Source organism: Anser cygnoides, chromosome 6, assembly GCF_040182565.1.
Source record: "Anser cygnoides isolate HZ-2024a breed goose chromosome 6, Taihu_goose_T2T_genome, whole genome shotgun sequence".
Taxonomy (NCBI): Eukaryota; Metazoa; Chordata; class Aves; order Anseriformes; family Anatidae; genus Anser; species Anser cygnoides.
Window position 1 is genome coordinate 12,335,332 of NC_089878.1, and position 24,789 is coordinate 12,360,120.

Consider the following 24,789-nt stretch of genomic DNA (forward strand, 5'->3'; position numbering starts at 1 on the left):
GCGCAGCGAGGCGCTCGGCACCGCGGGGCAGGCCGGGACGGCTGGTGGCGGGCGGCGGGGCGGCGGCGGCGGCGGCGGCGGCGGCGGCGGCGGCGGGGGGCGGCCATGAACGAGGCGGTGCTGCGGCAGACGCGGGAGGCCCTGGGCCGGGTGATCCGGCGGCCGCCGCTCACCGACCGGCTGCTGAGCAGGCCGCCCTTCCGCTACCTGCACGACGTCATCACCGAGGTGCGCCGCCGTCGCTAGGCAACGGGGCCGGGCCGGCGGCGCGCCCCCTGCGGGCGGGGGGGGGGGGGGGGGGGAGATTTTGGGGTTGTTTGGGGGATTTTGGGGTGGTTTAATTAATACGCGTCGGTTCCACGAGCTTTTAAAATGTATCTGCCGGTTCCACGAGTTTCTGGTTCCATACGTGGCTGGGCACAAGTTGCTCAGTGGGGGGTCAGCAGTTTTTTTGTTTATTTTTAATATATACGTATCTATTCCCTAAGTTTCTGGTTCTGTATGTTGCTGTGCACGAAGAGGTCAGTGGGGGGATAATAGTCTTTTTTAATTTAATTTAATATATATCTATCAGTTCCCTAAGCTTCTGGTTCTGTATGTGGCTGTGCGCAAAGAGGTCAGTGACAGGGATTGTAGGTTTTTAAATTATTTTAACATATATGTATATTGGCTCCCTGAGCTTCTGCTTCCATATGTAGCTGTGCATGAAGAGGTCAGTGGGTGTTTAGTAGTTTTTTTTATTTATTATTAATACATATCTATCAGTTCCCTGAGCTTCTGGTTCCATATGCGGTTGTGCATGAAGAGGTCACTGGGGGGATAGTAGGATTTTTATCTATTTTTGTTATATATGTATCAGTTCCTTGAGCTTCTGGTTCCATATGTGGCTGTGCATGAAGAGGTCACTGGGGGGATAGTAGGATTTTTATCTGTTTTTGTTATAGATGTATCAGTTCCTTGAGCTTCTGGTTCCACGTGTGGCTGTGCACGAAGAGGTCAGTGGTAATAGCAGTAAGCTGCCTTTGAAATGTGTGAGCCCGCGTTAACGCTGCAGGTGTCCCATGTTCCCCGACCGCCAAGGTTAAAGGTGGAATTAAACAGGAGGGAGGCCGGAGCCGTAAGCAAGGATTATGTCTTCCTGGTGCACAGACACGAGCGGCCCCGATCCTGCCGCAGGCACAGCCCCAAATGCTGTACTGCCTCTGGAAGTGAAGCAGGCCATTACGCCTGCTGCTGCCACCCGAGTATTATCCCACAGAAACCTTTGAGCGCTCCTAACTTGTGCCTTTTCTTCTGTTTTCCAGGTGATCAGAGTGACAGGTTTTATGAAAGGACTTTACACGGATTTTGAATTGAAATCAGATAACGTCAAGGTGGGTATGAATCTTCCCTGTTTACCCAGCTTCAACGTGAACAGTCTTTGAAACTTTCCACAAGGCTCTTCTGGTCTTTTTTGTGTTCAGCTTCTGCTGCCTGCCTTGTGAAGAAGTATGAAAAGGATATTTGCAGCCTGTTGGTTAGATTATGCAATGTGTAGGGTGAACACCTATAGATTACATTTATAGGTATAGCTCAGGGGGTGGACGCAAACAAGCTGTCATGTTTAAAGAATTATTTCTGAACACATCTCAAGAAAGAGAGATCTAACCGATGACTAAACATAGGTTTCCAAACGTCTGCTGTATTGCAGATAATGATAATCACTATGTAGCGAACTCGCCTTGAAGCAGTTAGGCACTGATAGTAAATCTCAAACACTAGAAATCCGCACACAGCTTTTTCCTGAGTCTGGAGGTCTATTGATAGAATGCATGTTTTTATATTTATTGCTTTTTAAAAAATGTGTGCATATACAGGCATATCTGTGTGCGCTGTATACACATACATTAAATATTATTGCATTATAATACAATTATAATAAGGCATTCATCCATTATAGGCACTCTACGGTAGCTTTACTGCTGTCTGTGAATGGCCAATTACTGAAAGAGGAAGTTAATGCTATTACTGAGAAATGCTTTTCTTAAGTGCACAGATGACTTCAGGCTGTGTTTGCTCTCCCAGTGTCTGCCTCTTTGCTGAGCCAGGGCTGCTGACTTCCCCACCAACCAACTTGATTCAAAACTTGTGTCACTTGTGCATGGCACACAATCCCTGTTGTGTGTTGCTAGTTAAACAGCTACATCCTTTGGTGATTGTTTAACATAGCAACTGAAGTGTTGGCTTGCCATCCCTGCAGCCAGTTGCATGGATGGCTTGTGCGCCACTCACAGCTAATTATTGGCCTTATGGGTACGTTTATTTCTGTGACTGTTCCTGTCGTTGTAGGGATAACTAAAATTAAATTAATTACACAATTGATTGGTTTTGTTCATACTTTCCCTGTGGAAGCTTGACAGTAGGGTCAGTGAAGGTGAACAGCTAAGCACATGCTGTCTCTTGTTCGCAGAGCGCTGTGCATTTTTTTCTTTTGTGGATTGAAAAAACATTTCCTAGCAGATCTGAAGCAGGTCTTTTTATGTAGATACAAATATCTACATACCGTGATATCTGTGAAGTTGCACCAACCTCCTGAGTAGCTCTTTTAGAGTTTTTTCCTGCAGTCCGTAAGATCATGTTTTCAAGGGTTCAGGAAAAGAAGATTAAAATGCTGAGGAAAATGTCTCTAGCTTGTGTACCTCTTTTCAAAGCACAAGTCGGGAGAAAGACTTGTCTGTCACAGGATGCTTCCTTACTGTGATTTATGCTGGGAGTTTAAGAAAATCAGGAGAGTTAGCATTTTGTGGTAGGAAGGGAGGAATCTTTCTGTGGAGACCAGAGCTACCTGCACATGGCTGGAGGCTGAGAGCAGCAGCTGGAGTACGCGTTGTGATCACTGTATACGTGAGGGTGATCTGCTTTATGTATCTCTGGGGAACGATGCTCGTCTGGTGTGATGATCTGGCAATGGGCACACAGACCTGGGATGGACGGGGTGCTTTCTGCAAGAAAGGAAAGGTTTGTGCTCGCTGTGAAATAGCCCTCCTAGTGCCGTAGTCCAGTCTGCTTGCTGTGGGCTGGGAAGAATTGACGGCTGCTCTTTGGAGGCTGGTTGTGCTGTGCAGTTAAAGATCTCAAGAAGCACAAGCTGAAACTACGAAAGCCCAAAGCCATGGCAGTGTCCTGGTCAGCGTCTGTGGCTGCTGGGACTGGCTCTTGGTCTTGAAATCCCTTATGAGCTACATGGTGTCACGCATGCATTCATGAGTGCAGCAACCATTTTGGGTTGGGTTTCGACTCGCCTCTTCCACATGGCACAGCAGTGGGATCTTTAAAGTACCCACTGTTTCTTCTACGGTACCTTTTTTTGTCTCCACTGTTGGAATAATACATACTGCTTAGATAGCTGGTCCCTTCTTCTGTGTAGAAAGAGGTGGGAGGCAGGCTGGAAGCGTCTGATGAGCCGAAGCATGCTGCAGAGCATGCAGCTGGACCTCACCGAGTTGTACTTTGGTTCAGGGATGTGTTTCAGGGGAATTTAAGTGTAAGGGAATGGACGCGTGAGGTTTCCTGAATGGCTGGGACTTTTCTGAAACAAATTCACCTCTTCCTACCAATGGCATTGGGCAGTATTGCTGCCTTCGTGGTCATCAGAAAGGTTTGTCTCATTGGGTCTAGCAAAGCGTTCTCTTATAAATGGAAAGACTGAATGTCAGGCTCTGTTAGCCTTTCCCATCAGCTTTATATTTTATTTATCTCTCTCTCTCTCTCTCTATATATATATATATATATGTATATGAAAAGTCTTAGCACATGGAATAGTAGAGATGCCTTTGATTAATAGAATTTTTTTTTTTTGTGTGGTTTTAAAGCTCTCAGCACTGTTTCAGATGTTTGTTTCTATTCTGGTAGAACTTTATTTACTGATCCAGGTGGGATCTGTGGGTTTCTCACTGGCTTCATAAAGATTTCTTGTTCAGACAGAAAACACTGATAATGTAACTGCTGAAAAAGACAAGGATATAGGAGGGACTTCTGTATCACTTTTATTTGAAAATGTTGGGTTTAGAATAGTATCCTGCTTCCTTCCCTGCATTAACAGATTGCATATGTCCTTGAAAGGGTGGGCAACTATTTTAATCAAAGGAGGGTGCAGCATTTCCTTCCTTTTCTTTCCTTGTTTTTCAATGCAGGGATCACTGGTGAGGGTGAAGTGGCCCTGATGTTGGTGGAGACATCTGAAAATCCTAGCTATGTGGCAGTTGTTTGTTTTAATCTGTTCGGAAGAGTTGGAGACGGGAAGTACCCTGGCTCTGGAGACCGTCTTCCCACGCATTTAGTTATCATTCACATGCTTGCAGCACAACCCAGGTCTTGTTTATGGAGCAGCTCTGGGACTTGGGATATCGCACGGAGAGCCATATAAAGCTCCAGTGCCACAGGAGTAGATAATGCTGCCAGATGGCCTTTAAAGAGTATTGGCCTTGCTCAGCTGAGGAATTACTGGCTTCTGGTGCTTTCCTTTATTTTGGTATGTTTGTCAAATTAGGTCCAGACCGTTCTGGATCTGTGCACCTGAGATGCCCAGACAGTAAAGAAGTGCAGTGCAAAATCAGGTGGTTTCTTGGGTAGTTAAAACTGCTCGCTTTGCTGAAGTAAGTGAAATGTCAGTGGTCAGCTTTTTGGTTATTGGCTTAAATGTTGTAGTTGCTACTCTTCCGAACCAGTACCTGTTAAAACACACATATAGAACTCTTCTCATGTGGGTTTACTTTTTAACAGGCTAGTAAGGTATCTTTATCTCCACTCAAGAAAGTAAAGGATGAGTAAGTAGACTTCTGTGATGGGACTGGTAAAATTCCTTGAATTTTACTCTGCTTTATTAATTAATCCATGCCCCCTCCCCAGTATTCTGCAGCTGCAGAGACTTCACACCATCATTTCGTTCTCTGTGCTGTGAAGCATCCGATAACATTTTAGTTGGTGGGTGTTGTTTTGTTTTGCTTTTATTTTTCTTAACGTTTTTCCATAATCACCAAGAGTCATCGCTTTTGCTAAAGGGTACATGGGGAAAGTTGATTGTAAGTGTAATTGTAAAACTAAAACACATCTGGTAATTGTGGAGATAAAATATGTGCCTGTATCTCTTGGCCACCATCCTTTGTATGTTTTCTTTACTCAAGGTTAAGTCTGGTTCGTAAAGTACATGTATAAGCATGTAAGCCTTTCAGTTTGGACTCACAAGTCCCATAAAACTGGGACTCCTGTGTCGAAAAATGGGCAACATGGTTGTCTTTCTGAGCAATAATTACTGTAACAATCCTGTTGTAACCCTTTAGTGTTTCTTTTGGTAATGCTTGCATCATTTCTTATACAAAATTGTATTTTCTGCAACGTCTTTATTCTCTTGAAAACAGTGTCAGAAAGTGTACTGCAGCTAAATGATAAATATACTTAAAAGAAAATAATAATAATAATAATAATAATAATAATAAAAACAATACAAAAACCACCCACACAAACCACAAAATTCTACTTTTAATTTGGTGATTGAAGTTCAATACTCATCCTTGCTCAAAGCTTTTACTTCTTAATCAGAAATAAGTGGCTAACTAAAGCAGGGTAGCCCACTTCCCTGACCTTACAAACCACATGCCCAAATCCCCACGTGCCTGAGATTCTCCAAATTCACAATTCACCTTGGAGAGTCTAAAAAAAAGCACAGAGATTTAGGCACAAATGCATCCCTTGGTCCAGGTTTGGAAACTGCTCTCCCAAGAGGCCCCTCTGCTTCGGGGCAGCTCTAAGCTGGGCTCCCAGCCCTCGCGGGGCGACCCGGAGGTGCGGGCAGGGTGGCTGGTGATGCTTCATTCCCAGGGAGTTCAGCCATGCTTTGGCTCCTGGCATCCGTGGCAAAGCTTCCTCGTGAGCCACAGTTCAGCTGCTCCTGTTGTACAGACACTTTCTGCACCTCCAGTCGGAGCTTTCCTAACCTTTAGGTGGTGTATGGAATTATTTTAGAGTCTCAATATTATTTTTTAATTGTTGTTTTTCTAGGATAAAGATGCCAAAATCAGCTTCCTTCAGAAGGCAATTGATGCTGTTGTAATGGTAACAGGAGAGCCACTGGCAGTAAAACCAGCACGTGTTGTGGCTGGACATGAACCTGAAAAAACAAATGAATTTCTTCAAGCGATTGGGAAGTGTTGCTTAAATAAGGTATGACATCACTATATATATTTTATATACATAGTTACATATTTATTTATTTTACATATTATCAGAGGTTATTTGTGACAGACATTGACACTCATTGCTATTTTTAATTACACAAGATATACTGTGTTGAGTCACCACTTATAATAATAATTAATAATATTAACAGAAATATAGTATGTGATCCTTAGCAGAGTTTGAGCCAGGTCCCCACACAAATACATTCTGGATATCTTAGTTGAAAACCCTTGAAGTTATGAATGTGAACAAATTGTGTATATTTAACAATGAAGTCCTATAATATATACAAGCTGTATGGAGATTTTATTTGGATAATCTTTGTCTGATAATCTATTAATTTAAATTTATATTACGGGCTTCTTCTGTATAGATTGCTTGAGATCAGGAAGGAGGAAGTTGATGAACATGTGCGCTAAGATGGGACAAGTTAGAGAATGTTCTTGATGGCACAGCCTCCTAGCATGGTGTGATGAGATTTAATATCCAAAGGATATCGTCTACCCACTTAAGCAAAGATAATTAACCCCTTGGCTTTATAGTGAAACATAAGCTTGATGTACATTGTGGAAAAGATTTGCTTCAGGCTCTAGCTTGATACTTTTGGTGATGAGCTGACTGTGCTGCTTGGAGTTAGGTAGTTCAGGCAAGTGTTGTTAATGTGCAGATGTTAATGTCCAAATGTGAAAACCCACAAAAATCCATAGTATTATATTTACAAATCAGGAGTCAACCCTCAGGGCAAAATCAGTTTTAGTGATCTAAAAGCAAATCCTGTTTCAGGAAGAATTCCTCAGAAATGTGATGGGGTGTGTGTGTGTTTTTTAATTTATTTATTTTTCTTTAAGAACAGTCAAACTTCTTGTCTAAGAAGTTTCTAAGTAGACATGAAAACTTATATTTAACTTAACTGTTTAAAGAATTGCTTGTCTTCTTAACTTCACCAAATGCAAAAGATTTTTAAAAGCAGTGACTGCAGCTTACGGAAAGTCATTCTTAATGTAGTTTTCCTTGTTAATGACTGTTGCTGAGCAAGTATTAGACGTCACTGAAGTGGCCTGAGAATGGATGCAAATACATAACAATGCAATTTTAAGAATGTTTAACTGATCCAGCAGCCATGGAATAAGGTTTTGACAGCAATTTACCTTATTGTTTTGAAAAATGTATAAGGTGTTGCAATGAGAATTGCCAATTCTGCTAACATACATAAAAAGCACAATGTATTTATATAGTCCTAGTACATGTGGTCAGATTGCTGTGAGAATTACAAAGAGGTGTTTAACTTACAGGACCATTATTACGCCTGTGAAAGAATGTTTTTGGAAGAGCAGAAATACAAGCTTTATTTCAAAAGGAAAAAAAAGTCATGTTGACTACAGAGTTAGGAAGAAGGGAGATAATAACAAAATAACCTAGTCATTTCAGGGATTTTTTCTGTTTCTTGCAGCTCTCCAGTGATGCTGCTGTAAAAAGGATCTTAGCTGGGGAAAGAGCTGATGTTCAAGGGAAACCTCCGTCCTCTAAATCTCAAGATAAAGAAAGCAGAGAGCCCAAAACAGAAGAACAAAAACCCCATAGGGATAAAGAGGTAGGCATTTGCAACTTTCGGGTACACTGGCTACCATTATTCTTTAAAATTTCTTTTAGCGTACATTTTATCTGTAAAAAGTAACTGTGTTATAAACTTGCTGTGTATTGAAACTAAATATTAATTTTTACTTTCTTTTAGGGAAAAGGAGATACTGAAATTAAAGACCGAAGCTCAAGCAGAGACAGAAAACCCAAAGGAGATTCCAAAGAAAGTGAAGAAAGAGAAAAGGAAAGTGATAAACTGAAAGAAAATGAAGACAGGCACAAAGACGCTGAAAGGGACACCTTTAAGGAAGAGGAAAAACAAGAAAGGGAAAGAAGGAGAACAACCAAACAAGGAAGAGAAACAGAAAAAAACAAAAGGAAAGGAGACATAGAACGAGAAGATGATGCTGAACGTGATAAAGGACAGGAAAGGGAGAAAAAAAGTGAAGGAGGAAGAGAAACAGACAGATTGAAAGGAAGAGACAAAGATAAGGCTAGGGATAGAGAACGAGAGAAAGATAGAGAAAGGGGAAAAGACCGGGACAAGGATAGGCAGAGGGACAGAGGAAAAGATGGGGAGCATGTAAAAGAGCATGGAAAGGATAAAGCAGAGAAAAAGGTAATTGAAATTTTATTTCAGAGAAAAATAACTTCTGGCATGCTGTGGTAAGGACTGAAGATTTTTCTGAAATGGTCTGGTGTCTTGTCTTGTATGTTCACTTAACGATTAAGTACTTTCTTTAACAGCAATTACTCTCATGAATTGAAAGGTTTTTTTTGGTATGGATTTGATCTTGTCAGAATGTGGCTGAGGCTGTGTGTGTACCATCCTGTCTCTGAGCCTTTGGACTCGTCTGACTGTGCTTCCTGAACATCTAACAAGCAGTTTATTTTCTGACCTGTGCTTGTTTGAATTCTCCTCACCACATTTGATTCTGTTTGGCAGGGGGGGGTGGCAGCGACTGTTGGAACTGTGTACTTGCATCCTCACATCTTCCCAGTAATGCATGCTGTTGTTGCAGCCACAGCTAGCTTTTGGGATGGGGGTTGAAGAGAGTTTCTTGGAGCCATACTGGTTATTAATCTCTCTCTTGAGCCTACTTCTTCCATAGCAGAACCCATAGGACGGAGTCATGTGTCTGCATTTTTTTTTTTTTTTTTTGCTTTCTAGTCTAAGCTGCTTGCTTCCAACTTCATTTGTTTTTTCTTGAAAGAATTGTTGGGAAGCCCATTTGGGTCAAATCATTTCCTTTTAGCAAGGGTGCTCTATTTGTGGTAGACTGTGCATCTGCCACTACAACTTACTTCAGGTCTCAGTGTAAAGTCCTAAAGTGCCTTAAAAGCCATCTCTTCATTGTCTTTAATATTTAAATCTTCGTCTAAACATTTGTTGTTTGCCTTTGCTCTTCTTTTGTTTGCTGGTTCAAGGTAGAAATTCAGGATTAACGGATATCAATGACGCTGCTGTTAGGAGGTAGCTTAATTTATGTTACAATTGAGAAAGCACTTCTGGCATTACCTGTTTGCTGGCTTTGAGGCTTCTTGGTATTACTCAAAAATAGTGTTTAATTTTACTCCGTTAAGCTTCCAAGAGAGCCGGGCAAGGTAAAGAAGGTAGGTAGAAGGATGAGTACACAGCAGAACTGAGCACATTACAATGTTATTCTTATTTCCCCTTTCACGTAATTCAGGTAAGTAGCTTGCTCCTCAGCACATGGAATCTAAAGCAATTACTTGTTTTTAGTCCACAGATTCTGAGGAATCCAAGCTTAGAAAATTGCAGAGGCCGACTAAAGACAGCAAGTGCCAGCCAGATAATGAGGTTAGTAGTAGAGAAGATCTGGGAAGGTGATTATAGAGGGCGTTACTTTTTAGAATGGCTTGGGAATCTGCATGTAATGAAAGTCAGACTGAAGGATAGGCAGATGCTGACTTTTAGGGCTCTAAAACAGGTGCTTGTCTGATTCTTGCTTGTTTTAAAATTTCTCATAGCTTGGACAAAAAAGCCTAATCAGTTCATTTTTATTTCCAGATTTTTAGTTCTAGTTATTGATCATTGAGTGCTTCAGAAAAATGTTTATCTGTTCAAAATTTTCTCCCTACTCCTCTGAATCTTCCCTGCAATGCTGTCGTATATTTGCATGTTTGTTTATGGTACTTTTGTGGTTTAGGCCAGCAGGCAGCCCAGCACCACACAGCTGCTCACTCGCTCCCCCCGCAGCAGGATGGGGGAGAGAACTGAGAAAGGTAAAAGTGCGAGAACTATTGTGTTGAGATAAAGACAGCTTAATAAGAGAGAAGGAGGAGGAAAAAAAAAAAAGAAGAAAAGAAAAATCTAAGTGATGCAAAACACACTCACTCACCACCAGCTGATTGATGTCCAGCCAGTCCCTGAGCAACGGCAGTCCCCCAGCCCTGGCCAGCCCCCCAGTCCTGTGGCTGCGGGGTGTCCCTGTGGCAGCCTGGGCCAGCTGTCCTGGCTGCGTCCCCTCCCAGCCCCCTGTGCACCCCCAGCCCCTCGCTGTGGGGGCAGCACGAGGAGCAGAGCAGGCCCTGGCTCTGTGCAAGCGCTGCTCTGCAGTAACTGAACCAGCCGGGTGCTGTCAGCATTATTCTCATGCTAAATCCAAAACACAGCACCACACCAGCTACTATGAAAAAGATGAATACCTGTCCCAAAACCAGGAGAGGGACTTTAATAGAAGTTGCTGTGTTGGAAAGAAAATGAATCCAGTGTTGCGTTGAGCCTGTGTTTTGCAGCTGGATGATGGTAGGGCAGAATAGGAATTCACAGACTGCCTCTGAACAGTAGCTGTTGCTTGTGATACCATTGTCTGCATCTGCTGCTTCTTGATGACCTGAGGCAATTCGGGGAATTATGAAGCCATCTGGCTAAATGTTTAAAGAGTGAGCCTTCAATAAATTAACCTAAAGTAGTTCAGGCTAGGAAGAAATCGGCAGGATCCCAAGTCTAGCAGGAGTCTCTGTTGGGAGTCTGTGGGCCACTGACATCATTGTGTCTTCTGCATGAGATGACAAATTTATAGCCATTCTTTGACTGAAATCCAACCAAACTTTTTAAATTATTGGCACTTGGAGGGAGAGCTTATAAAATAGTTTTTAGCCTGAAGCAAATATTCATGGCCAAGTTAAACTTCCTGCAAATTGGGTCTCTAATGGAAATTCTGAGCCTCATCCCAAACTATCGTAGTGCTCTTGGGCACCACTATAATACGCTAGGGCAGTAAAGTTTCATTTCCCGTCTTAAGTGCTTTTGGGAGTGATTCCAAGGCATGTTGGTTTACTACCTTAAATCTAGATGACATGCTTTTCCTTTACTTGCTTGCGTAACAGTAGACAGTGCTTAGCTTTTAGGTGATGAAAACATACACTTTAGACTAGTGCATGACAAATGGTCACCTAGTTAAGACTGGAAGAGGGGAACGAAATGAAAATGTTTCCAATGAATCTTTAAAGCTGGAGAGCTGGGATAGCTGTGCAATGTGAGTGAATCATTTCCAGCATGAAATAATTGGGAAGTGCATCTTAATGGACTGGGGCTGATCTTCCTTTCCTCGCGGTAGTTTCACAGCAGGATAATGCCTTTATTTCCAGGGATTTACTTTAATACTATTTAAGTCATGTGGCAGCAAAATAAATATATTAAAATGAAAGGAAACAATTTATGTGTTTATGCACTTGAAGAGTATTTAATTGTATTATTTGCTAGTGTGTGCTGCGTAATTAATAAATCTTTAGCATCCATCTTTTTGTAATTATCATACACAGCAAGTGAAACAATTTGAAACAGCCCCTTTGAAGCAGTGTCTGATATGCCAGCGCCTAACATGATGCCTGCTCTCTTCTGCCCTAGAGACTGACCTCTTCTTCTCTGGATTGCTCCTGTTGTGTTCGGTTACGTATCACTGGCTTCTAGTCCTGCTCTCTGTCCTTGTACTCCTAGCCACAGCTTCTCTTTCTTTCCAAACCTAGTCTTCCTTGGCTTTATGTTGCAATGTGCCATTCATCTTCCACTTGATTTTGTCTTGTTTTCACTATTTTTCAAACAGGTCCTTCCTTCAGATATTCTGCCTGTTTCACAGCATAAGGATGTGGAAACAATGTGGAAATGGGAGCTTTTATTTAATTTGAGATGTCCATGGAATTTCAGGCTAAATGGATTCTATGCTGCATTTACTTTAGAGAACAAGTTAACTTTGATTTTCTTTTTTTTTTTATTTGTACACATACTGCAAAGTTTAATTCCTGCCTTTGCTCCTTTGAGATTAGGAGTCTAGATAACAGTCTGTCTTTACTCATTGAAGTTTTCATTTTTTCTTGGTGATAGTTATCTAAAGCCAGCCTTAAAATGCGATTTAAATTTCACAGGTTGATTTTTTTTAAATGTATTTTCCTTGTGCTGAAGAAAGTGTATGTTACCTGGCATGTAACAGTCATCATGTGGGTATCCATGATTTTCTGGAACTAAAAGAAAGCAACTATAAGTAGGAATTAAGAAGAAACATTTGGCTAACACATGGCAAACGGAAGGAGACTCCTTCCTGCTTGAAGGCTAGCTGTTGCATACCACACTGTGACCAGTGCTAGCTAAGCTCTATTTTGTGAACTCTCAGTCCAGGTAGAAGTCTTGTTTAAAATGGACACTTAGAAGCTCAATCAGTCATGCTACAAAATAACGAAGATAACTTTGTCTTTTAACAAGAGGTGATTCAAGCTGTAGACCTTAGGAGCGTATGGTGCTGTTTATCTGAAAAGTGCCTGCTGAATAGGTATGTCATTTTACCCCTAAGGCAAAACACGCTGGAAAAGTCTCTTCCATTTTACAGATGGCTGCTGAAACTTTTGGCTAAAGCTTTTTGTAATATCCTGTCACTTTTGGCCACTTCTATAATAACTTTTATTTTTTGCTGTTCAAACTGTATTGCTCTGGAACTGGTCATTTGAATCAGCCTCTAAGTCTCGTCTAATGAACTTCTATTTCTGTTGGAACTCATCTAGAATGTATAATGAAACAACCACTGAATGAAAAAAGACATAACTGCCCCAGAAGCAGCAGAGAGAAAGGTTCCATGGAAATCTCCCAGTCGTGGCCCAGCTACGTTTGTTCCAGTGCTGTGAACTGGAACTCTTTTTGGTGTCAGTTATTCATAATTGGCTGCCATAATAGAAATCCAACATTAAAATTTACATTCTAAGAAACAGATTTTTTCTAATGGCTCTTTTTGCATTTGAGAGGTTTTAATTAGCAGAAGCTAATGACAATAGAACATCATCTTGTGAGCCCCTACTTCAGGAAAAGATAATTGATTAATATTTTCCTAGTTTTATCACCACTGCAGTAAAAAGAAGCCTAGCAAATATGGATCTTCCATGTTGCTATTGCACACTAACGAATTCTGCCTATTAATAATTATGTCTGTTTTAGAAATAAAGACAGGAAATATAGGCAGTTTGAGGGAAAGAGCAATGAAAGTCTTGGATGGATATGTAGCTTGCATTAAAAGCTTTAGAAATAAGCTGTGTTTATGTGCTGAGGAGTAGTCTGTTGCACAAAAATAAAAAGTGTGTTTGTATGTGTATATATAGTTTTATTTATGTAAAATATCTGTCTTTCTATGTATATGTTACTTAGAGTACACATGCAAGTATGCCTCCTGGCACCATGGATCTAATCAGAAGGAAAGTCATTCAAAACAGAGGTGATTGAAAAAGATCCCTCTGCACAGATGTCATTCTTATATATTGTTAGTGAACTATCAGTGGCTCTGATGAATTACAGGGAGCAATTTACAGTGGCTGGTTTGTGTAATGAGCTGTCCCCTTCCTTTGCTTGGGTGTCAGTTGTTTTCTCCCATTGACTGGTGATGCACGTAGTTTCTTTCCATGGCTGGAGAGGTATGTAAGCATGTTCAGAATTAGTTAGGAGGGCAGAAACCCTTGTGGGTTCACGCACAAGGCAAACTGCATGGTAGTAATACAGGAAAAAAAATGTTGCCTTATTAAGCTAAGCTGCCTATTAGTTTTGGTGTCCCAGCTGCTATCTTAAGAAAACTTAGGGCTGTGCGAGTGCTGTAACACCACTTGCATCCTCTGTGTGCTGCCTTCTGCTCGTCTTCAGTGGCAGGCATTAGGGTTGTCAATGAGTTTCAGCAGTACAAAATCAAAGCATATGGAGCCCGAGGATCTGTGTGTAAAAGTTATTGATAGAAGCTGTTTGTGACATCCCTTCATGAATGTAGAGGTTGATTACTGCAGGGAAGGCGAGAGGAATGAACTGTTTGGCAGGGTGTCTTTTCACAGTGTATTCCTCTTCTTGATCAACTGAAATGTTACAAATCATTATTTTCTTATGTCTTACAGTGAATACCAACCTATATAAAGGCTAAATAATGAGGACAGAGTAGCAGACTGGATGGTTTACAGCAGACTGCTGTATCCTCTCCAAATAGAAATGTAATTACTCAAAACGGGGAAGTGTGTGTACATCCATCTTGGATTCCACTTAAATATGTTTTTTCCAGCATTGTGTGAGATGAAGTGTAAGATTTCTTTTTAATGGCTGCATTTACTGCTTTTCAAAGTCTTGGAACCTCTGAATTTGTAAGAAGAAGAATGACCTACTTTATCTCCCTTTGGAAAAGCTCAAGTCATAAATATTGTGGGATTTATGTTTTTGTATGCTACCATAGTGATTAAATTTTAGCTTTTACTTTGCACCTGTTGCCAGCGTGCACATGTGGCGCTACAAAAGTGTCGAGCAGTGTTTGCAGCCACTACCTGACATAAATAAATGACTGACTCCACTTCTCCAGAAGCCTCAGCACCTATTCTCAACTCCTTCCCCACCTGTGCTAATAATTACATCACCCAAGGAGCTGCCAATGTTTGAGCGTGCCAGATGTGGCCTGCAGGCCTGTAGAGCCCGGCTCTGATGGTATGGGAGCTTTGCTTTCCTCCTTGTATAGGGCTGTGATTGCCAAAGGTGGTAGGGATTACGATGAACCACTTCAATATTAGCTGTGCGTTTTGGCCTTCTATCTAATTTCTGTAAAATGTGGCAGTGTTTCTCAAAGAGCAAAAACAAAAATATTGGTAGCTTTGGTTGTGGGTCAAACAACAATTGTAACAATCCAGTGAAGATACTTTACGTCAAAATTAATTTACGTCAAAGCAGGACTCCATACTGAGCTACTGGCTAGACTTTTGCCAAGTGTAGCGTGTAGGGCTTTCTTCTGGCTGATTCAATACCAGATTCCTGAAATTCTCAACGTGCATGTTATATTACATTGCCGAGGTGAAGGAAACGTAGTTTCTGAATTACCCAAACTAATTGCTGGAGCTGACTCTGGCTTAGCTGCTGGCTTTCCCTATCATGGTTTGCGTACCATAGTTCTGTGGTGTTAATAGCACTTCCCCTTTGTTTGCCGAGAGCTTCTGTTGAGCTGGTAGTTTGTTGTGGTGTATAAAGAAGCAACATTTGCCTTCAGATCAAACTTAGAACCATATTCCTGGTGTGTAATCTTCACTCTCCTTCGTGTAACTGTGCCTGTGGGGCCACGTTGTTGTAGGTGTGTAGAGGTGGGCTTCTCTCATGTATGGTCACCTAAGTCTGAGTAAATTTCCGTACTGGTATCCTGTATTTTGAAACATTTTGTAGTGTTATTTTCCTTTACAGAATATATGTTCCATTGTCGTATATATAAGATATTACGGCAAATGAACATTACCTTTACATTATGTAATTTGGCAGTTTTCTATTACTTGTGTTTTTGGAACATAATGTTAACATTTGCATAGAAATTGAAGAATATGTAATTCTCGTTCATGTTATGAATATGGACATTATCAGCAGAGTTGGCAGCTATTCTTGAATGCAAACTGCATGAATTGTTAGTTCACACAAATTACAAAAAACAGTTAATGAGTAAGGTGCTGAGCATATTTCAGGATTTTGAATGTGATGCGGGGATTTATTACAGGGAATAGAGAGCATAGAAATGTGAAATGGTATTCTATAAATCACTCGTATTTCATCTGTTGTTTTCAGAGGTGTTTGCATCCTTTTTAGCAACAAATGTTGAGTGTAGGCTCAGTTATCCCTTCACACATCAGGCCTCTGAGGACCCCTGCGGCTTTGTCTCCTAGAACCAGTGCTGCTCTCGTCACTCGAGAGGCTGCAGCTCGTGCACATCGCCTTCCCAACTTCCAGCCAAATGGATCTGCGGGTTTAACTTGCTCCTTTCCAAGGACCTATGGCCACTGAAACACATAACACGGTGCCTTTGCAGAAAGCGTTGTCAGTCAGCTGTTCTTAACTTCAGGCAGTGAAAGCTATATCCAGAGAAAACAAAATAATAAAACTTGAGTATGCTTGCCTGCCTTCATTTCCTGGCCTCTCTGAATCACTTGGGACTTAGGACAGAGTCCTCATGAATGTCCTGATTTTTCCTTCAGTTTTATATTTCCACTTTTGAACTGTTATCATCCTCTTCGTACTGGTTGCTCCTTCAGGTCATCCATTTCTTGTTTGTTGGTCCTGTTGGTCCTTCTGACAGGACCCATTTCTTAGTTTGTCTCGGGAAGTTGCCATTGAGTAAAAGACTATATGAGTCTAATGTCACGATTTTGTTCGTCTCTGCTTCTATTCTGGAAATAAATTCAAAATACTTCCCGGAAGATTAAAGGAGAACTGTGAGTCTGATATAGCTGAAACACCCAGGTGATGCTAAGCATCTTATCCCTTTTGGTAGCTCACTGGTAGGGAATCACTCTATTCTAAGACCAGTAGTGGCATCACAGGTGTGTTGCAGGTTTTGCAAAATCTCTCTGCCGTGAAGATGCTTAGTTCACTTTTGGAAGTTGTCTTTACAATAGTGAAATCTAATCATATGAATTCATTAAAAATACATATATAACTAGCATGTATCCAGCAATAACATCTGTACTCTTCTGAGGAAAATGGACTTCAGATATTTTTATATGTGTGCATCATTTTTATGTATATTTAATACCTAATAAATGTAGACAAAAAAGCAACACATGTAATTAAAATTTATATCTAAATATACATTTCTATATTAAAAATATATAATTTTTGTGCCTTTTTTTTTTTTTTAAGAGCGAAAGTCCTGCAGGAATTTCAAGGCAGCCTTCAACAAAAGGATCAAGGCAACGCGCCAAACCCGGAGGAGAAGGTAACTAGGAGAAGGATATTATTTCTATTAAATATGCTGGAGGGTTATTATTATCCTGGAACAGGATAAATACTTAAATATCCTTGTTTATTATTTTCAGTGCTTGTTTTTACTCAGTCTGCATTTATGAATCCAATAGGCAATTTTTTTACATATATTTGGTATGTGGAGAGTGGTACTTTGTTCAGTTTGGTCGTTTTCTGCAAGCAAAATTACAGATATAAATTCAGCCTCGTCTTGATTTTTATAGTTTTCTCTCTGAAAGTGCTTTTAATTGCTCTACAGCTATTCCTTTTTCCATTAGTTTCACAAAAAAATGTTTCTTTGCTCCATAATCTAGCAAGGTTAGACAAACGTGCCTTGCATAATTTTAGGAGGCTTAATTTTTGTTTCTCTTCTGTTATTGAGGGTAAGTGGACAGTATTGTCTCAGATGCTAAAATATTGCACGTTACCTTTACATAAAGGAACATGTAAAGGTTCCTTAAATACTCAGAACAAAGCAATATCCAGCACAATATTTTTATTTAAGTAAGACTTATGATATGTTGTTTAAGAATTTTTAGTTGTTTAAGATGTTTTAGTAAGATTAAAGAAATTTGTGAGGCTAGATATGCTTTTCTGTAGGTACTAATCATATAATTAAGAACCCTGAAATATTTAACTTCATCACTTTCTAATATTTGGGAAGAGTGTGGTTCCTAAATTTGGCTATGGAATTCAGACCTAATTAACATTCTTAATTTCTTAATCCTTTCTCAAGCATCTGAAGTCCTTGTGTGTTTGGTTTTTAGAAATCTTGGCTTTATAGATGAAAAGATCATATTTGTCAAAAAAAAAAAAAAGGAGAAAAAAAAAGGCAGATTCTCTGAATTAACTGATTACTGTTCGATGCAGAAAGGAATTACCCTATGTATTTGTCTGAGAAGCCGTACATTAAACCATACAATTTTGTGTTGAACTTTCTGGGCTTTTTTCAATGAAAAGATGGTTGGGTAAATTCAAGACTAGCCAAATATTTTTTGAGTAATTTCCATAACTTGAGATACTTGCAGTAGTCCAGGTGTAAGCTGGAAAGCAGATGAAGATAAGCTGTTAATTAAAACCCCTGGCTTGTCACCCCTTTGATTAGAGAAGATTCCTCTGAGTTTTGGAGCATGGCATGTGTTGGTAGACTTTGACTTTGGCCAAAGTCTGCCACCACAGCTGTGGTCAGCTGTTGTACCGGGACTGGTGTCAGACTGGGACCTTGTGGTTTGAGCTGGAGCAGGGAAGGTGGTCTGGGTGTCATCAGTGCTGAATCCTTGTCGCGTGTCATCTTCCTCAGTATCTTAGCCATTTGTAAGAAGGGAACCAAACCCTGTGGCATTCCTGCTCAGAGTGCAGGGAAGGAAGGCAAGATATTTATTTAGTACCTGGGGATTATCAGCAGGATATGAGAAGCGGTAAAAGGCTACCTTGTGCCAGCCAAGAGTTGTCCCTGGTGGTGGTGTCCTTGCTTTGGTGCCAAGTCTGTCATGGCTGTCACAAGCGCTAATAGCGCTGTGAGATTGCTTTTGTTTGTTAGGAAGTGCATTGATACAGGCTGTAAAGGTGTGGAGTACAGGCCATTGTACCGGCCTTTGGATGATAACCTCTTCCAAATCTTTGTTCGCTGGAGCTCCACGCAAATGGTACAATCATCAAGAAACATCGCTGCTTGTCTGCCGCTCATTGGTCACTTCTTGTTGTCTCTGGACAAGATTTAAGTGCAGTTTTTAGTCTTGAGATGGTTTTAACAAAATCTAGTAGACAGTGGTGCAAGACGTTGCAAATAAGGAAATAATTTTATCTCTTAGAGTGATTCGTTGTAATTGATTTCTGTCACCAGCTTTTGTTAGTAAGTGTATTCAGTATTGTATTTGCATCCTAATTGGAAACTAGATTCTGTTCAGAATATGCCAAGTACTTAAACTTTCGCATCAGGAATAAAAGGATCTAAACTTAGTACAGCTAGCCCGTTGTTTAAATAAGCCAATAGGAAGAGCCCAGGGAAGCATATAGGTAAGGAACAAAAGTGGCTAATAACCAGAGCTCATATAATGACAGCGTAACTGCAATTTCCGTATGGATCTAAGTGTCTTTTTCCTTTTATTTCAGTGACCTGGTTATTTACTATGATTCAAGTTTTCTTTCAGTGGTCTTGTGCCTTGACAGCTGATGTTTTATTCGTGATGAAGGGTCATTGTACATAAATCAATTTAACATCTCATTTCAGAAGATACAGTAACACCTGTGAACTGATACCTGTTACAGTAGCTAATTTTGGCTAAAGACTGATTCTGTTTAGACTAATGAAGCATGAGGATCTTCACACCCTTAGTTTGCCAATGTCACTATTTTTACCTTATGTAAAGAGATTGTGTTGCTGCGTGTCTTCCCAAGAATCCATATTTTCTTTAGGTTTGCATTTCAATGGGTTTAAAAATGTCCGTGTTGAAATAGGGAAGCTATATTAGAGCTCCGATACCGTATTTATAACAATCAATAGTCATGCCTTCAAAAGAATTTAGAAAAAATAAGAAGATGTTTAGGCACCTTAAGTACTTTAAAATGTTCTGGCACTTTGGCGTGCTCCGAAATAAACAAGTGTTTATTTAGGAGCTTAGGTCAACTTAGTGCTTATTGAAAATTTTATATCACGTCTCATGTACTTACATGCTGTGAGATTTTAATAATTTTGTTGCTGAAAAATACCATCTGGATTTCATTAAATGTAGTCTTATTTTACTACTTAGTGATCCTTAGCTGATCCTACAACTTTATTTATTTATTTTCAAAACGGAATATTTTCTTTATAGCCTAGACAGGACCTAAACTGCAGTGACCAGACATGGCATGTTTTATGGGATCATTTCTTCTTTTTCTTCTTTAAAATCAGTATCCAGTTATTCTAATAAATGAAATGTGATTTACCTTTTATCCCGTGTTTTGTCTTTAAGGTAAATATTTTAAAATACTCCTTTTTTCATGATGCAGCAGGCCAGTGCACTCAAATGTCAGTTTACCTATATGATAAGCACTTGGGGACATTAACCCTCTTTTGGTTCTAGTACAGCAGAGTTGCAATAGGCAATATTGCGATCTATGCTCATAGATACTCCAACAAGTAATCCAGAGGGTAGCAAAAACCTTCTGGAGCTGTGCTGATGCCTGTTGCTCACTGTTCTCTGTAGCGATGGACGATGACGATCAGAGCTTTCTGTATTTTCTAATGCTAACTGAAGATAAATACATGCATATCAGTCGAACAGAAAGGGGCTGGTTTATGCCAGTTCGTCCTCTTAGATAAACAGAACTGAAGTGGAAAATGGAGGACAGTTAAGCAATTACAAATATGTTTGCTATCCTGGTAATGAAAACAAGTTGTAACATCATTGCTCACATCTGTATATTAAGAACAAATTTCTAGTGGTATTAGAAAAATTTTTTTATAGTTAGTGTTATTACTAAGGCCATAATTATTTCATAATTGCAATGTGCCTTGCAGCAAAGCTGTTTTCATGTTGTAGAGATCTTTTTTGCTAATTTAAAAGTTGATTTATAAATTAAATACATATATATTTTTTTAAACTTACATTTGCTCTTAATTGAGATCTGAACAACTTTGCTTTAAGACACTGAATATTGTGCATCTGAAAATAGTTGACTCTTATTTCTGGAGGTAATGCTCATCATGTGTGTGCGCACACCACATGTGTGTATTGGAAGAAAACTGCCCACAAACTTGCATGTCCACCTATGAATATTAAAAACTGGTTCTGTAATAAGGATTGATGCCACAGAAGAGGAAGAGGTGAAAACCAGGAGAATTTATTACAAACCCAGCTTTTGAATGCAAAGAGCTCTTGGTTTGCAGTCTGTGACCTATGTAGTAGTTTCTCAGGGATGTTATATTGTATGTTCAGGAGGGAGCCAAACCGAGCCTTTTTGCTGAGAAATTAAAACAACTGATTTGGGGAATAACCCAATGGCAACCTGCCAGCCTGTTGGACCGCAGTGGCTAATTTTGAGATGTCACCACACGTGCCTGCTGTCTGTCGTGCATACCTCGCTGTATATTGCTTTGTTAGGCAGAAAGGAAGCAAACAACAATTCATGACGTGCTCAAACAGCCTCCAGAGAGAGAGTTGAGCCAGCTCTACAAGTAAGGGAAAGCAGTGCTTGTCATGTCAGGTCTGAGTCTGATCTAGTTGTCTGGATAATTGGAAACTGTCAGAAGGTAATGTGTGAACTGCCCTGGGAAATCACATTAGTCATCTGTCTAGCCCGTAGCATCTCTCTGACAGTCTGTACCTGTTCTGCCAGTAGCTGTTTATCAGTGGCATGTTAGTATCTTCAACAATGGATGCCTTGGGAATTGTTTTAATATATGGCATGACATAATTAGTTTCTGAATGAAACCCTGCCTTTCTGATGGAGTGAAGGACTTCTCTTTCCACTGTTGGGATGGCTTTTCTGCAAAGCTCCAGACCTCATGGGTGCCTTGTGGCACAGCTGTATAGGCTGGTGAGGATTTTTTTTTTTTTTAAATGCTTGTTTTGGATTTATCAAGTGGCCCCTCACCCTGGGCTTTGTCAGCACAGGTAAATGGAAGGGCTGTTGGCCATTTGCTGCTGTATATTAATTTTATCATAAGCAAGCAGAACTCAACATTGCTGCTGCAACGGGCTATATAGCATTATGAATGCACGGGTAGATCCTCTGCTATTGATCTGTGTGTCCTGAAAGCGTCAGCTTTATGCTGCTTGTGGTACTTGCATCACTGTTTTGGAAGTGTTGGACACTTCAGCCTTAAGTGTTAGGCAGGCCTCTGTCTGGCAAATCTTTTCCTGAGCACTCAGAACTGTTTGCTGATTTGTTCTGCTGGTGGAAATGTGGCCTGAGGATAGGGGCGTGGTGAGTCTGTCCTTTACCCTTGTGTTACAGTTACCTGTTTGCAAATAAGGTGACTTGGAAACGCTCAGTTCAGTTCTGGGGCAGCACTTCGGGTACCCCTCTCAGTATCTGCAGATGTATCTTCCTCTTTCTGAATTTATTCTGCTTCTCTTATATTTTGAGGAGTGTAAAGACTGAACATATTATTGTAAGGGAAGTGTATTGTGTAATGGCAAGACCAAAGCTAAATATTCTACCCATTCCGTAGGTATTGTGACCAACTGTATGGTGTTTTTTTTTTTTTTTTTTTTAATATCACATTAAACACTCAGGTATGTTTTTAGGAATCATGTACAAATGGTGCTGAATCATTCCTCCTTTTGTCTCCCTCTGCCCCAAATGTCTCTTTTTCCTTTGTCACATAACTTAGAAATCACCAGTATACCTGCACTTCAGCTTTCTTCTTCCAGTTCCTGTTACCTTGCTTTTGTCAACATTCTTCTGTTGTAAGTGGGAGAATTAACTTAAGATAATTGGTAAATAAAACGGTCTTTCATTTTTTTAGTGAAAATAGCCATTTTAGGTAGCATCAAAAGTGATGGACTAGATTCTTCTATAGCATTACCAGCAAGCTGTGGAATTAATATGCTGGAAGTAAGCTTTTCTTGCTTGAAATTTCTTAATGGCTTTAGTATGAAATGCATTTAAAGCAAAACCCTTTGAAATAAACAAAAGTGCATTGTGCATTTCAAGTAGTGTACAAACAATATTGCATATTGTAGTAATTACTTAGGCTTTGTTAGGTAAATGCAGTATTGTGTTACCGGCTATTTGGCTAATAAATATCTCTAAATCAGTTCTCAGTTGAAGAAATTGCCTTTAATTTGCAGTAACGTAAGGAGTTTAATCAGTGGTCATGTAAAAAGCCTTTGTGAACTTTAGATATTATTTATTTGCATTCAAGATGTTTTATTAAAGTAGGGTAGCTCTTAAAGAACTAGTAAGTCTAAGAGATATTTAGCAGGGCTTTTTATTTAAAATTGTTATTGTACCTGTGGTTTCATTTAACTATAAACTGTTTTTTTATAGGAACTATAGAGATGAAGAGTGTGGCAGATGGGATTTCAGAGGACAATGTTGCTAAACTGCAAGAGAAAGCTGAACCAGGACTTGCAGTCAAACAGAATGGTAGGAAGAATAAAAGCTTGTCTGCCTTTGAAAGTCTAACTTCAGTGCTTTGGGGTCAAGCTTGAATCCATGCAGTTAAAATGATTTAAGTTAAATGACTCAGTCCAACTGCTCCCTTGTATTTTAATCAAATGTTGTGGTTAATGTCCTGGCTTGATAAATGTGTGTTCCCTGATAAACAAGTTAGTCTTGTATCCTTCTATCCTTTCTTACCCTTATGCAAGTTCTCAGAGTTTACACTGTCCCAAGGAAAAATACACCTGAATCCCTTGGTGACTTGTTCTTTGTAAGAAGTGAATCACTGCATGTTGCCTTTTTGTGCAAATGTTTGGGAGTCTTGCTTAGTGTTTGCATTTTACAGGATTTTAGAGACAAATTCCATCTCTGCATTCCTACTTCTCCATTTTTTTTTTAAAAGTTGTGTATGGCTCCCAAGGCATACATTGTTAATGAGTCATTTGTATCCAGATACAGTATACACGGAGTAATAGAAGCAAAATGTAGGAGAAAGAACTGACACTTAAGCAAAAAGCTGTGTTTTTATTTTCTCCAGATCCAGATGCTTGACCTAGTTAGGAGAGTTGATGCCATGTATGTGGGAGGTCAAAGGCTGTTTCCCAGTCCACCTGTGGCCTTCAGGGCCTCATAGCTGGGTCAGTCCAATGAAATGTAGACAGTTGGCCAAGACATTTGCGTGACTTTACACAACTGGGAGAACTTCTATGCTAATTCCTTTTATCTTTTGGAGCTGTCTTGTCTATTGGAATGTATTTGTTATGAAATACAATTTTATATTTCTGTATTTCCAATTTGAATGTGTATAAGAGAAATACCCCCAGGTTCATTATTGATTTGGATCAGATTTTCAGGTGGTATAAAATACAAGTCGTCTGTATTTCAGCTTTGTTCAGTAAGAGTGTAATGTACTAGTGCATTGGTGAACCTTAATTTTCTGTAAGTTCTTAGAGGAATGAATATTTCTTTCACACATTAAATTGCTTTCACAATTGGAATGCAAAATCACTTACAACAATTTATAACAGCAGTCATTGCAGATAGCTAAGTTGAATGCATATTTTTGCAGTAATCAGCATAAGTCAGAAGTGACCTGTTCCTTCTTTCTGTATTATTCTTATAACTTCAAATGAAAGTTTCCAAAGGATGCAATGAAGGAGGAGCCGGGCTCCATCCAGCGGTGCCCAGCGCTAGGCCGAGAGGCCCTGGGCACAGCCTGGAGCCCAGGAGGCTCCCTCTGAGCACCAGGCAGCACTTCTGTGCTGGGCGGGTGCCGCAGCCCTGGCACAGGCTGCCCAGAGCCTGTGGGGTCTCCTCCTTGGGGAGCTTCGGGAGGCGCCGGGACGTGGGGCTGGGCACCCTGCTCGGGGTGTCCCTGCTGGAGCGGGGCTGGGGCGGGTGGGCCCGGGGTTCCCTCCCCACCTCAGCCAGTCTGGGATCCTGTGAAGAATCACTTATAGGATTTTAAAAGCATTGTTCACTGGCTGAAATAAACTTATTTTGATGGATCCTTTGGCAGAAATAGTAATTTCTTAATTCAGCTTCAGTCATACATTCTGTCTTTGAGCACAGAGGCTTTTCCTTTCTTTTTTTTTTCTTTCTTTATAAGTGTGGATTTGTCAGCATGTCGCTTATTCTTTCTTGATGTCCTCTATTTGGAATCC

General features: G+C 40.3%; 1 protein-coding gene across 8 annotated transcripts in view; it reads left to right on the plus strand.

Annotated features, from left to right (window-relative positions):
* The first annotated feature begins 59 nt into the window (after positions 1-59).
* The window catches only part of TRAF3IP1 (TRAF3 interacting protein 1), a 45,567-nt gene continuing 20,837 nt past the window's right edge, over positions 60-24,789 (plus strand). For 2 of the 8 annotated variants that reach the window (XR_007159060.2, XR_007159061.2), the window contains exons 1-10: positions 324-438; positions 575-616; positions 945-995; positions 1,305-1,373; positions 6,037-6,198; positions 7,664-7,804; positions 7,946-8,410; positions 9,536-9,613; positions 16,931-17,006; positions 23,012-23,110. Coding sequence is in view for 6 of the 8 variants with exons in the window: in XM_066999889.1 (XP_066855990.1) it covers positions 373-438; positions 575-616; positions 945-995; positions 1,305-1,373; positions 6,037-6,198; positions 7,664-7,804; positions 7,946-8,410; positions 9,536-9,613; positions 16,931-17,006; positions 23,012-23,110 (1,249 nt within the window). In the remaining 2 variants the exon portion in view is untranslated. Of the gene's footprint in view, positions 229-321; positions 439-574; positions 617-944; positions 996-1,304; positions 1,374-6,036; positions 6,199-7,663; positions 7,805-7,945; positions 8,411-9,535; positions 9,614-16,930; positions 17,007-23,011; positions 23,111-24,789 lie in introns of those variants that run through there. The other 6 variants (XM_066999889.1, XM_048050925.2, XM_048050929.2 and 3 more) reach the window with 6 other exon arrangements.